The 14,434-nt window shown below is 43.5% G+C and overlaps 1 protein-coding gene and 1 long non-coding RNA gene across 7 annotated transcripts in view; both read right to left on the bottom strand.

Moving 5' to 3' along the window:
- slco2a1 (solute carrier organic anion transporter family, member 2A1) overlaps window positions 1-14,434 on the bottom strand; it is a 344,648-nt gene that overhangs the window by 143,091 nt on the left and 187,123 nt on the right. For 5 of the 6 annotated variants that reach the window (XM_041216217.1, XM_041216234.1, XM_041216224.1 and 2 more), the window contains one exon: window positions 10,369-10,593. The exons of the other annotated variant lie outside the window; for it this stretch is intronic. In XM_041216217.1, coding sequence (XP_041072151.1) covers window positions 10,369-10,593 — 225 coding nt within the window. The remainder of the gene's footprint in view (window positions 1-10,368; window positions 10,594-14,434) is intronic. 6 annotated transcript variants of the gene reach the window in all.
- On the bottom strand, window positions 2,971-8,904 carry LOC121293324. The gene is made up of 2 exons (XR_005946490.1): window positions 8,634-8,904; window positions 2,971-3,518 (listed from the first exon to the last, which is right to left on the bottom strand). It is a non-coding gene; the product is annotated as an uncharacterized LOC121293324 (long non-coding RNA).

Here is a 14,434-nt window from a genome sequence, read left to right as displayed (position 1 = left end):
AGAGCCCAAAGCATTTTTATTAACAAAATCCTCCTGAGTTCCTATCATTGCAATCCACTTCCCATTTAATTTCCAGCAATTCAACCTCGTGTGTCCAGCCCTTTTGCAATGATAGCAAATAATTTTCTTCACTTCACCTTTTGATTCTACTTTTCCGTTTTTAGTAACCTGGCGTCCTTCAGTCTGCTCTTTACTATAACCATAGAACCATAGAAAAGATACAGCACAGAAGGAGGCGATTCTGCCCATCTTGTCCATGCCAGTCCGAGGACACCCAGGTGCCCTTTCTAATCCCACCTTCCTGCACCCGACCCATAGCCCTGCGGCTTACAGCACTTAAGGTGCAGATCCAGGTACTTTTTAAAAGAGTTAAGTTTCTGCCTCTACCATCAACTTGGGCAGCGAATTCCAGACACCCACTACCCTCTGCGTAAAAAAGTTCTTCCTCATGTCCCCCTACATCTTCTGCCACTTATCTTGAATCTGTGTCCCCTGGTTCTAGAATTCTCCACCAAGGGAAACAATTTTATCCTGTCCACTCTATCTATTCCCCCCATAATTTTGTACACCTCAATCAAGTCACCTCTCAGCCTTCTTTGTTCCATGGAAAATAACCCCAACCTATCCAATCTCTCCCCGTAGCTGCACTTTTCTAACCCTGGCAACATTCTTGTAAACCTCCTCTGCACTCTCTCCAGAGCTATTCTGTCCTTCCTGTAATGTGATGACCAGAACTGCACACAATATTTCAGTTGTGGCCTCACCAGTGTTTTATACAATTCCAACATTATATCCTTACTTTTATATTCTATACCTCTGCCAATGAAGGAGAGCATTCCATATGCTTTCTTTGCAACCTTGTCTACTTGAACTGCTGCCTTCAGGGACCTGTGTACTTGTACGCTAAAATCTCGCACTTCATTTACACCTCTTAGTATATTCCTATTTATTGTGTAATCCCTGTAACTGTTTGACTTCCCTAAATGTATGACCTCATGTCCTATGTTAAAATCCATCTGCCACTTTACCGCCCACTCCACCAACCCATCTATATCATTTTGGAGATTATGGCTATCCTCTAAACTATCCACTACTTGGCCAATCTTTGTGTCACCTGCAAATTTCCCAATCATGCCCCCCATGTTCACGTCCAAATCGTTAATATATAACACAAACAGCAAGGGTCCCAACACCGAGCCCTGTGGAACACCACTTGATTGAGAGACAACTTTCCATTTGCAAGGGCATCCATCGACCATCACCCTTTGTTTCCTGTTACAAAGCCAACTTTTTATCCAGTTTTCCATGTCACCCTGAATCCCATGGGCTTTTACCTACCTGACCAATCTGCCATGTGGGACCTTGTCAAATGTCTTGCTAAAATCCATGTACACAACATCCACTGCACTACCTTCATCAACCCTTCTTGTCAATTTCTCAAAGAATTCAATCAAATTTGTGAGGCAAGACCTTCCTTGAACAAATTCATGCTGACCATCCCTGACTAGTCCATGTCTTTCCACATGACAGTTAATCCTATCTCTCAGGATTGATTCCATTAATTTGCTTACCACCGATGTAAGACTAACTGGCCTATAATTGTTTGGCATTTCCTTTGGTCCCTTTTTAAACAATGGAACTACGTTTACATTCCCTGCCAAAAATACTGGCAGTGGGTGTAAAATCCAGCCCCTGGAATACAATGGGCAGTTCTGAGTACCACACCTTGCGAAGGGAATATTGGCCATGCTGAGAGGGCAGAATGATACTCAGGCTGTAAGGGTTAAATTATGAGGAGACAATATACAGAGTAGGGTTGTCTACCCCGGGATTTAAAAATGATTTGACTAAAGTTCTCCAGATATTAAGGGGAAAATGTCGGGTAGATAGTGTCATGCCTCGTACATGGTCATCATATTATGAGCTTCCAACCAATTCTTTTAAAAACTGGATACAAACAAGCTATTAAAATGGCTGCTGCAAATCATATAACATTTGGCATTTGAGCTACAGGCATTACTTTGTCTTAAGCAAATACCTAATTAAATATGGACATTTACAGCCATCCAAGGAATTCACATATCTCTTTATATAAGAATAGATCAATACAAAAGGACTATAGCATTTCTAGGCTGCCTGCCTCCTTGCTTTATGCTGGACAAAAGGGAAGGTTGAAACTCAATTAGTAGCAGACGGAAGTGAATAGACACTATCAACTTTCCATTATGATGGTTTTCCCCATCCATACTAGACAGGGTGAATCACAAAGGTGTTGAAACACAACACAGATTGTCGGAACCAATCTTATTTGGAAAAGTCCTTGAATTTCTGAAAGTCAAATGGTGAGGTAGCCATGTGCTCTGATTTTTTTTAAAAATCAGCACAAGCTCTTTGTTGGCAGATCCACCAGAAAGCCAGTGAACTAGCAGTTCAGTAGTCAGAAAGCCGACCATGAACCAGTTGCAAGATGCTAAGCAGCCAAGATAATTAACATCAATACCTTGAAAGTGGGAGATCCCAACAGAGAGAAGAACTCGCCCCAACCTGTTCCAACTTCAAATTCAACTGAGAACCAACCAAGAGAGTTGACAAGAGCCCTCACAATTTGTTGAGCTCTTTGCTGTCTAAGACCATCACTTCAACTTTAACTCATTGATACCATTCAAAAAGATCAAAGACCTGCCACATGGGAGACTGGAGTTTGTGAATCAGAGACTGAGATAACTATAACCTGTAAAAGTGCACTGTAATTGTATCTTATCTTTGTGTATGTGAGAACAAGTGTAAAGGATGTTAAGGACCGGGGGAGATTAATTCAAACAGCCCTGATTTCTCCACTCCCTACCCGTCTGCAAACAGGAAGGTGTTTTTGATTTCTGATTTCCCCCTTTATAAGTAGTGGCGTTTTTACCCCAACCCTTCAGTTTGGAGTGATCCAATCCTCTTAATAACCCCACAGCAAACTCAAGATAAGGAAAAGTAAGTGGGCTGGTTTAATTTACACAAACACACAAAACTTGGGAATGAGGTTTTGCAACATCTGCCCCCTTTTTTTACTCATACAATAAATGAGGGATAAGGGAAAGAAAAGGGTACAGGGCAAGGCCACGATAAAAATAAGAGTTATGGCTTCATGTGAGTCCAGAGTCCAGAGTCAAAAGTCCAGTGGCATATTCCTTCAGAGGTTAGCAGGCTGAAACTGTTACAGGGTGATCCGACTTTCTAGAAGCGAGGACTTCCACGATGGGATGAGACACGTGGAGGTGAATTAGTCTTGAAGGCACAGAAACAGGAGTTCCACTGTTTCAGTTGTTCACAGTGTAGATGAGGATCAGGCATTTCACCTGAGCAGAGCTTTGTTTGCTGCAACATGTTAGGTGGTAAAATGGAAGACTGCTTGGGTTCAGTTCCACACAGCAATATTATGGATTCTAGCAACTTGGATGAGGTCATGTGACATAACTCCCTCTTCTTCTCCTTGGTCTTGATCAAATGATGTATTTTCCCAGATCTGAAATCTTGAGATATTTAGAAGTGGAGTCAGTGTCCCTTTTGTCTTTTGCAGATATATCGTCTCCAGTGGCTAGAATTCTTCTTTAGAAATATAAAGAGGCTTTGTGCTGGGGGGTTGGCAGGCAGGTGGGGGAGGGGAGGGGGGTATATTAGCGCCTATTTAGAAATAACAAGTTGGCCAGGATTTTCCCCTTGGCGATTCGGGAGTGGGGCCCGGTCGCCGAGGGGAAAATGACGCCGGATGACGTCATCCCCAAGGGAGAAATCCCCAACATCATCCCGGGCTATTTAAATTTTTAGGAAGGCGGCAGACAGCGAAATTGAGGCCATTGACAGACTAAAGTACTTAAAGACCTGCCCAGCCAACCTTAAGGCTGGTGGGCAGGCCAGGAGCCCCAGCGGGCTTCTGATTATTCCTGAAACTTCATCCACTGGCGGGATGAAGTTTCATGTCCATTTTGTACCAAAATAATAAAGTTTATGTGTTCTTTATTAACATGTCCCATCTTGTGTGACATTGTCACGAGAGGGGCATGTTAATAATTTTTTAATGTTTCTATTTTTAAAGTTTTTACCACTGTCAGTATTCTCCCTTAGACAGGACTTTGCCTCAGGAAGAAGTGTACTCTTTCGAGCGCATGCGTGAAAGAATGCACTTTGACAGATGGGGAATCCCTCCCCCACCCTCCCCCCACACAGGAAGTGCATAGCGCTTCCCGTTAGGGATGCCATTGGGCGGGCCTTAATTTGCCCGCCCACTTAAAATGGCGGCAGGCCCTGTTTCAGTGGCAGGGGTCAGCTGCCCACCCGCCACTGAGCCGGTGGGGCCCGCACGACATCCGAGGGCAAAATTCTGCCCATTGTGTTTAATTCAGGATAAATGTGTGAGAATAAAAAGCTTTTTAAAATTTAGTTTAAAACTCACAAAGGCTTGCTGCTGAATCATTTAATTGGGGAACAAACTCGAAAGCATAAGAAAAATCACACATCTTTCCAATTAAATATATACTAACCACAGGAATTAGGGGAATACATATATACTGTCGTGCCAACTGGAAGAAATTATTTCCTCTGGTTGAGAAGTCTAGGGGATCTAGACCAAAATTTAGAGGCAGATCACAGAATCACAAAACCACACGGTGCAGAAGAGGACCTTCGGCCCATCGAGTCTGCACCGACACATGAGAAACACCTGACCTACCTGCCTAATCCCATTTACCAGCACTTGGCCCATAGCCTTGAATGTTATGACGTGCCAAATGCTCATCCAGGTACTTTTTAAAGGATGTGAGGCAACTCGCCTCCACCACCCTCCCAGGCAGTGCATTCCAGACTGTCACCACCCTCTGGGTAAAAAGGTTCTTCCTCACATCCCCCCTAAATGTCCTGCCTCTCACCTTGAACTTATGTCCCCTTGTGACTGACCCTTCAACTAGGGGAACAGCTGCTCCCTATCCACCCTGTCCATGTCCCTCATAATCTTGTACACCTCGATCAGGTCACCCCTCAGTCTTCTCTGCTCCAACGAAAGCAACCCAAGTCTATCCAACCTCTCTTCATAACTTAAATATTTCATCCCAGGACACATCCTGGTGAATCTCCTCTGCACCCCCTCCAGTGCAATCACATACTTCCTATTATGTGGTGACCAGAACTGTACACAGTGCTCCAGCTGTGGCCTCACCAAGGTTCATTACAACTCCAATATGACTTCCCTACTTTTGTAATCTAAGTCTCGATTGATAAAGGCAAGTGTCCCATATGCCTTTTTCACCACCCGATTAACATGCCCCTCTGCCTTCAGAGATCTATGGATACACACACCAAGGTCCGTTTGTTCCTCAGAACTTCCTAGTGCCATGCCGTTCATTGAATATTTCCTTGACAAATTACTCCTTCCAAAGTGTAAAACCTCACACTTTTCAGGGTTAAATTCCATCTGCCACTTATCTGTCCATTTGACCATCCTGTCTATATCTTCCTGCAGCACAAGACACTCAACCTCACTGTTAACCAGCCAGCCAATCTTTGTGTCATCCGCAAACTTACTAATCCTCCCCCCGACATAGTCATCTATGTCATTTATATAAATGATAAATAATAGGGGACTGAGCACAGATCCCTGTGGTATGCCACTGGACACTGGCTTCCAGTTACTAAAACATCCTTCTGTCATCAATCTCTGTCTCCTACAACTAAGCCAATTTTGAATCCACCTTATCAAATTACCCTGTATCCCAAGTGCATTTGCCTTCTTTATAAGTCGCCCCTGTGGGACCTTGTCAAAGGCTTTGGTGAAATCCATATAAACTACATCAACTGCACTGCCCTCATCTACGCACCTGGTCACCTCCTCAAAGAATTCAATCAAATTCGTTAGGCATGACCTCCCTCTAACAAAGCCATGCCGACTATCCCTGATCAAATCTTGCCTCTCCAATTGGAGATAGATTCTCTCCTTAAGAATTTTCTCCAATAGTTTCCCTACCACTGATGTGAGACTCACTGGCCTGTAGTTCCCTGGCTTATCTCTATAACCCTTCTTAAATAGGGGAACCACATTAGTTGTTCTCCAGTCCTCTGACACCTCCCCCATGGCCAGAGAGGAATTAAAAATTTGGGTCAAAGACCCTGTGATCTCTTCCCTTGCCTCCCTCAGCAGTCTGGGACACAAATCATCTGGACCTGGAGATTTGTCCACTTTTAAGCCTGCCAACACCTCCAATACCTTGTCACTCCCTATATCAATTTGCTCAAGAACCTCGATACCTCTCTCCCCGAGTTGCACACCTTCATCCTCATTCTCTTGGGTGAAGACAGATGTGAAGTATTCGTTCAACACTCTACCGATGTCCTCTGGCTCCACCCATATATTGCCCCCTTGGTCCCTAATGGGCCCTACTCTCTCCCTGGTTATCCTCTTCCCATTGATATACTTGTAAAATATCTTGGAATTTTCCCTACTTTTACCAGCCAGAGCTTTCTCATATCCCCTCTTTGCTCTCCTAATTATTTTCTTAAGCTCCACCCTGCACTTTCTGTACTCCACTAATGCCTCTGCTGATTTGCTTCCCTTGTACCTGCTAAAAGCGTATCTTTTCCTTCTGATCGCACCCTGAAAATCTCTGATCATCCATGGTTCTCTGGACTTGTTTCTCTTTCTTATCACCCTACAGGGAACATGTTGAGCCTGTACCCTCCCCATTTGCTTTTTGAACCCTCCCCCAAACCCCCCACTGCTCCTCTGCAGATTTCTCACAAGTAACTGTTCCCAGTCTTCCTTGGCCAGATCCTGCCATATTTTACTAAAATCCCCTCTCCCCCAATCCAAAACATTTTTTTTGCAACTTGTCTACTTCTTTGTCCATAACAAGCTTAAATTGTACCATGTTGTGGTCGCTATCACTAAAATGCTCCCCCACCACCACCTCAGCCACCTGTCCGGCTTCACTCCCCAGAATTAGGTCCAGCACTGCGCCGTCCCTTGTGGGACCCTTTACACATTGACCTAAAAAGTTCTCCTGTACATATTTCAAGAAATCCACTCCATCCAAGCCCTTAACACTATGTCTATCCCAATTAATGTTGGGAAAGTTGAAATCACCTAATATAATTACCATATTATTATTCTTTTTACTATTTGCTCCTCAGTTTCCTGCTGACTATCTGTGAGTCTATAATAAACACCTAACAATGTGACTGCCCCTTTTTTATTCCTAAGCTCTACCCACAAAGCTTCATTCGATGCCCCCTCCAAGATATCATTTCTCCTTACTGCAGTAACTGACTCCTTAACTAAAAATGCAATACCTCCTCCTCTTTTACCCCCTCCACTGTCTATATACCGGAATTTGGAGCTGCCAATCCTGCCCCTCCCTCAACCACGTCTCAGTGATGGCTACCAAATCACAATTCCACGTGTCAATCCTCATCCTTAACTCATCCGTTTTACCTGTAATACTCCTGGCATGAAAGTAGAGGCCATCCAGCCTTGCCTTACTCCCTGGAAGCTTATTGCAGCTGTACTCCCTCTGACTTGATTGTTTTACTGTATTATGATGTGTCCCTATTCTGCTAACATTCTGTGTTCCCTCCCCTGCCGAATTAGTTTAAACTCCTCCCAATAGCACTAGCAAACCCACCTGATGGATGTTAGTCCCGCTCTGGTTCAGATGTAGACTGTCCCGCTTGTACAGGTTCCACCTTCCCCAGAAACGGTCCAAGTGATCCAGAAATCTAAAACCCTCCATCCTGCATCAACTCTTAAGCCAAGTATTCATCTGCACTATTCTCCTATTTCTGAGCTCGCTAGCATATGGCACTGGGAGTGGTCCAATGATTACAACCCGAGAGGTCTAACTCCCTGAATTGTTGATGCAAGACCTCATCCTTCATTCTACCTATGTCATTGGTACCAACATGCACCATGACCTCTGCCTTATTGCCCTCCCCCTTCAGGATGCCCTGCAGCCGTTCAGTGACATCCCGGACCCTGGCACCAGGAAGGCAACACACCATCCTGGAGTCACGTTGATGGCCACAGTAGCACCTATTTGTTCCCCTGACTATTGAGTCCCCTATTAGTATTGCTCTTCCTCCTCTCCTGTACAGACAGGCTGCTTGTGATGCCAGAAGCTTGGCTGTGTCTACACTCCCTGGAGGAACCAGCCTCCAAAATGGAATACCAATTTGTGAGCGGGACCCAGGGGACTCCTGAACTACCTGCCTGTTTCTCTTGAATTGCCTGGTGGTCACCCATTCCCTTCCTTCAAGTCCTTTCAGCTGCGGTGTGACCACCTCTCTATACATGCTATCCACGATGCTCTCAGACTTGCGGATGCTCCACAGTGTCCCCAGCCGCTGTTCCAGCTCTGAAACCCAAGCTTTCAGGAGCTGCAGCTGGATACACTTCCTGCACACATGCTGGACCCTGGCACAGGGTTCCCGAGCTTGAAGGGATGTTGGAGTCATTGCGGAGTAACAGGGAGGATGACAGTTTCCTGGATCGCATATTCCAGGACGTGGTAACCCACAGGGGGCATGAGTTCAGGGTATTAGGTGGGTGGTCAACTGGAAAAGTAGGAGGAGGAAAGTAGTCCAGACATCTTTGGCGTACATACCTTTCTCAAAGAGTAATTTGTTATGAGAAACTTCTGGGAGTGATGACACCTTGGAGGAGTGCAATTCAGACCATGGCACCAATGGGGCAAGGGACTGTCCAGGACAGAAAAGCAAAGAGTAGAAATACAGTTGTTATAGTAGATTCCATAGTGAGGGGAGGAATTTGTCTAGGCTAGAATTTATGTAATTTGTGTAATGTAATTTGTAAATCTGTCTAGGCATTTGTGTAGCCATCATTGAGAGTCCCACGTGGTGTGTTGCCTCCCTGGTGGAATATTCTGCAGAGCAAAGTGAGTGAGCCAGAAATTGTGCAGCACATTTGGTTAGAGTTGAGAAGCAAAAGAGATAAGATCACACTGCTATAGGGCTCCAAATAGTGAGAGAGAGAGAAATAGAGGAACAAAACTGCAGGGAAATCAGAGATGTGCAAGGACTGTTTTGGGACTTTAATTAGCCTTGTATAGATTGGATAAAGGTAAGGAGGGATTGAAGAATTTCTAAAATATATTCAGGAGAACTTCCTTGACCAGCATATTCTCACCCCAACTACAAAGGAGGCAGTGCTAGATCTGGTGCTGGGGAATGAAGTGGATCAAGTGGACCAAGTGTCTGTGGGGGGGACACTTGGGTAAGAATGATAATTGCATCATAAGGTTTAGACCAGTAATGGAGAAAAGCAAGAAACAATATAAATTAGAGTATCCAGGTTGGAAGAGGCTAGCTTCAATGAGATGAGAGCAGATCTAGCCAGGGTAAAATGGAACCAAAGACTGACAGGAAAAACTGTAACAGAACAATGGTTGATATTTAAGGAAGAGATGCTTCAGGTACAGGCTAGGTACATTTGAACAAGGGTGAAAGGTAAGGGAGCCAAAAACAAAGAACTGAATAATGTCGAAGGTAGAAATTATTATGAAACAAGAAAGGAGGATGTATGATGCATATTGTTTGAGTTATTCAAGTGAAAATCAGGTCAATCAGGTTGCAAGGGAAGGTGAAGAAGAAAATAAGACTGGCAAATAGAGTATGAGGATCTCTGCATTGAACATCATCTGCCACGTGTCCGCCCACTCCTCTAACTTGTCTATGTCCTTTTGAAGTTCTACACTATCCCCATCAGAGTTCACAATGTTTCCAAGTTTCATATCATATGCAATTTTGATATTGTGCCCCACACAGCAAGGTCGAGGTCATTAATATATAACAGGAAAAGGCAATTAATGCAACCATTTTATAACTTCTCATGTTTTACAGTGAGCTTCTTTTCATTTGATGACACTAAGGCAACCCAGTGTCTCCTTACAGTTAATGAAGGAAATGTTTGTGATGAGAATACACTTGTATATCCTCTCTCATTATTTTAGGGCATGCAGATCATAAGGAGAAGATGGTGGCAGCCAGTTAGGCTCTCAATAGCATATTATATGCGTCTCTGATTAAATAAAACAAGCAAGAGAGCTTATAAATCCCAATGTTTCAGATCAGGGACAGCTCTTCAGGGAGGAGAGATGTAGGTTTGTGATAAGGGTGTTTGTGTTTTTGTAAACTTGTGTAGGTATTGCAATCCTTTAATTGAGCATATTGAATTGATTTTGAGCACACAAAAGAGATGATGCAAGTATTGATCAACTTGGCACAAGGGGCGTTAGGTTACAAGGCAAATAATATGGTTGTACTGAGGATTAATGTGCTTTTCTATTTTAAATTTTCAGGATAATGCATTTTGAAACTCACCTATATAGAGTGGAGAGTTAGATGGCTCAGCAAAGTCATCCACATATGAAATGCCAAAGGGTTGAATAGGAACTGTTCCAATGCCCACTATTAACTGAGCAATGACAATTATTGCCCACATGCTGCTCATCATATTGAATTGTATGTCCGATTTGGTACAGTGTTTGAGGCTGTGTGTCTGGTTCACTGGCTGACAGGTGTCTGTGTTGGGATAACTTGCATTTCCTGCAAGAGAAACAAATCATTTATTTCCACAGGTTTTATTACTCAATTTTTACATTTTTTCTTTGGTCTTACGATTGATGCAGAAACAGGGGGTGGATTTTAGCACTCCAGTTGCAAGCAGTTGTGCAGGAGCACAACCTCCCGCTGAACAATTTCATTGCTCCTTCACAGGCAGACTTGTCTGAAAACAATAGTTTATTGTATCAGTTCCAAACAGGCAACAACATAATCCATCCTAAACCAAGTGAGAAGTGTAGCATGGCTGCTAAAAGCTGTTCAGCATTCGATTCAGCTTCATCAGGCTGAGTGTGACTCCTGTGCACAGGGGGTTTGAGATCAAGATCCAAGTGTTTAACAGCCTCAAATAATAAAGATTTCAAGTTCAAATCCTGTAACTTCCTGTCATTGCATTCTGCTTACCTGAAGCTTAATCACTTCATTCTAACTTGATCAAAGTCCAAAATGACAGTGATGTGCATCATTTTGAAAGGAGAGGCTCAAGGAAACATGGTACATTATCTGCACTCCCTCAATTGAATTGTTCCACCTGTTGCCTCATGTTGTGACTGCTCACTGCATATACACCGACAATGGGAGACAACAAAATTACAAATCGGCTCAGGGATAAAAGGTGTTTTTAGTTTTCTGTGACAAGCAGCAGACATAGAAATTGTACTATCTGCTGGGCTGTAGCACAGAGAAAAAGAAAAATTTGCATTCATATAACACCTCCCATGACCAATGACATCTCAAAGCACAGTACAGCCAGTGAAATACTTTGGACGGGTAGTTACTGTTGTAATGTAGGAAACACAGCAGCCAACTTGACACAGCAAGCTCCCACAAACAGCAATGTGATAATGACCAGATAATTTGTTTTTGTGATGTTGATTGAGGGATAAATATTGGCCAGGGCACAGGGGAGAACACCCCTATTCTTCTTCAAAATCATGCCATGCGCCCTTTGACATTTACCCAAGCACACAGACAGAATACAGCAAAATACAGCACCTCCAACAATGCAGCATTCACTCAGTGCTGAAATAAAAATAGAAAGTGCAGGAAATACTCAGCAGATCTGGCAGCATCTGTGGAGAAAGAAACAAAATTAACATTTCAGGGTGAATATGACTCTTCTTCAGAATTGAAGGAAGGTCGAAATGTAATGGCTGAGTAACTGACAGTATAGTCTTGTCTTTCAGGGGTCATGTGATGTTTTGGGAGCCCTAAGCAAGGGTAATCTGGGGGGCAGGGCTTCCTGACGAGGGGCCTGATCAAGCATATAGCACCTGAAGCGCTTTGTAATAAAGTTTACCTGTTTCTTGTTGAAACCTGCACACTCCATCGAGTTGACGATTTGGCGATGAGGGTAAAATAGCTCTGACACTGCAACTCACCTTGTTACTGTGAGTACATTGAATCTTAAGAAAAAGAAAAGACTACTCACCAGTCATGCCACTCTTCAGCAGAATCAATCCTTATGATGAGACTATGGAAGACTGGAGCCAGTATGAAGAGCGCTTCAGATTTTATATTGTAGCAAACTAAATTACCGTGAAGGAAAAGCAGGAAGCAGTCCTTTTAATTTATGTGGCAGTAAAACATACAACCTCATTCGCAACCTCACAGTCCCGAGCACATCCACTTCTAAACCCTTCAATGAATTAGTAAAAACGTCTTTCCAGCCGAAGCCAACTGTAACAATGCAGCATTTTAAATTTAATTCCAGAGTTAGGGCCCTATGAGAGTCCATCACAACCTATGTCATGAAGCTGAAGCAGTTGACAGAACACTGCGACTTCTGGGACGTATAAAATGATACGCTGCAGGACCAATTAGTTTATGGAGCTAAGGACAATGACACAGCGCTGAAAACTCGCCAAAGTCGACATTGAATTGAAGCGTGCCCGAGAAATCTCCCTCGCCAAGGAAAGCGCTGGGTGAGACTCGCAGGCTTTACAACACATACAACATGTTGGGTGGGAACCTATTGCCGGTCGTGGCACGAAAACCAGACCCAGAGCATTGAAGCGAGAGGCAATGTCTACTGTTAGAAACATGAAAAGTTCTAGTAGAAACGCTTCAGCAGTGACTCCAAGATTAAGTTGTTATAGATATGGAGATGATCATGGACTGGCCACCTGTAAATTTAAGGAAGTAGAACGCCATTACTGCCATAAGAAAGGTCAGGTAGTAAGACAATGCAGGGCAAAATCAAAACAGCCCATAAAGCAGCAAACCAACATGATTGAATTAAAAAATACAGCAGAACCTGAAGATGCTAACACTGACATTTATTCCCTGTACAACATAACCGCTGCATAAACCGAACCTATCACTGTCACAATTCAAGTTAATGAGAAGCCACTAATAATGGAGGTGGATCCGGGAGCCTCAACTACTGTGGTGGGAGAGCACACTTTCAAATACCTTATTGAAGGTAAACAGCTAATAATCTGGAGCGGGCAACACTAAATTAAAGACTGGAGAATTTATTCAGGTAAAGGGCATCACCACAGTATCAGTGTCTTACAGGAAACAGACAGCCCAGCTGCCTGTGATAATAGTGAAAGGAGAAGGACCCAGTCTTTTAATCTGAGACTGGGTACAGAAGATCAAGCTTTACTGGTCTGAGATATTGCACCTGAAAACAAGAGCAGTTCCTGAGCTGCTAAGGAAATATGACAGGATATTTCAGGACGAAATAGGGAAGTTAAAAGGCCAAGGTGTATGTGGATCCTCAGACAATGCCACGTTTCTTTAAGGCCAGGCCTGTGCCTCATGCTTTGAAGGAGAAGGTGGATGCAGAATTGTGCCGATTAGAAAAGCTGGGCATCATCCAACCTGTCCAATTCTCAGAATCGGCAGCATCCATAGTCCCAGTGGTTAAGACTGACCAAACCATACGCATTTGTGGGGACCATAAATTAACTGTAAACAAGGCAGCCAAACTAGACAAGTACCACGTTCCAAGGACAGACGACTTATATGCACAGTTGGCTGGAGGCATGTCCTGTGAAAAATTGGATATGAGCCACACCTACCAACAACTAGAACTGGAGAGCATGTCTAAAGGATATGTGACTATTAACACACATGAGGGTCTTCATCATTACACTCGCCTACCCTTTGGAGTATCGCCTGCATACGCTATCTTTCAGAGAACAATGGAGAGTGTTTTGCAAGGACTCCCCCAAGTGGCAGTATACCTAGATGATGTTCTGATCACAGGGTGGAAGTGCTAAGAAGGTTCATGGAAGCCGGCATACAGTTAAAGAAGAAAAAATGCACATTTCAAGCACCAGAAGTTACTTACCTGGGTCACAGGGTGGACGGCATGGGGTTGCATCCAGTAGAAGAGATGTTTTGGCAATAAAAGATGCACCCTCACCATCCTATATAACCAAATTCAAGTCCTTCCTGGTTATGATCAACTACTCTAACCATTTCTTGCCTAACTTATCAACTGTGTTGGCATAAGTGCACCTGTTAAAAAAGAATCACCATTGGTCATGGAATTCACAACAGGAAGAATCCTTCGTGAAAGTAAAGACTGTTGCATTCATCGTGTTTATTGGTAACTACGACCCATCGAAAGAGTTGGGATTAACATGTGATGCTTCTCCTTATGGTGTAGGAGCCATGTTATCACATAGAATGGAAAATGGATCAGAAAGACCCATTGGCTATGTCTCAAGACCCCACTCCAAAGCCAGCAAGGGTTATTCCCAGCTAGAAAAGAAAGTGTGAAAAAATCAGGGTGAAAAAATTCTACCAGTACCTACATGGACGACATTTCACTATTGTGTCAGACCATAAACCATTAATGGGTTTATTCAGT

This window comes from Carcharodon carcharias, chromosome 2, assembly GCF_017639515.1.
Source record: "Carcharodon carcharias isolate sCarCar2 chromosome 2, sCarCar2.pri, whole genome shotgun sequence".
NCBI classification, from domain to species: Eukaryota; Metazoa; Chordata; class Chondrichthyes; order Lamniformes; family Lamnidae; genus Carcharodon; species Carcharodon carcharias.
This window is presented reverse-complemented; position numbering and strand designations above follow the sequence as displayed.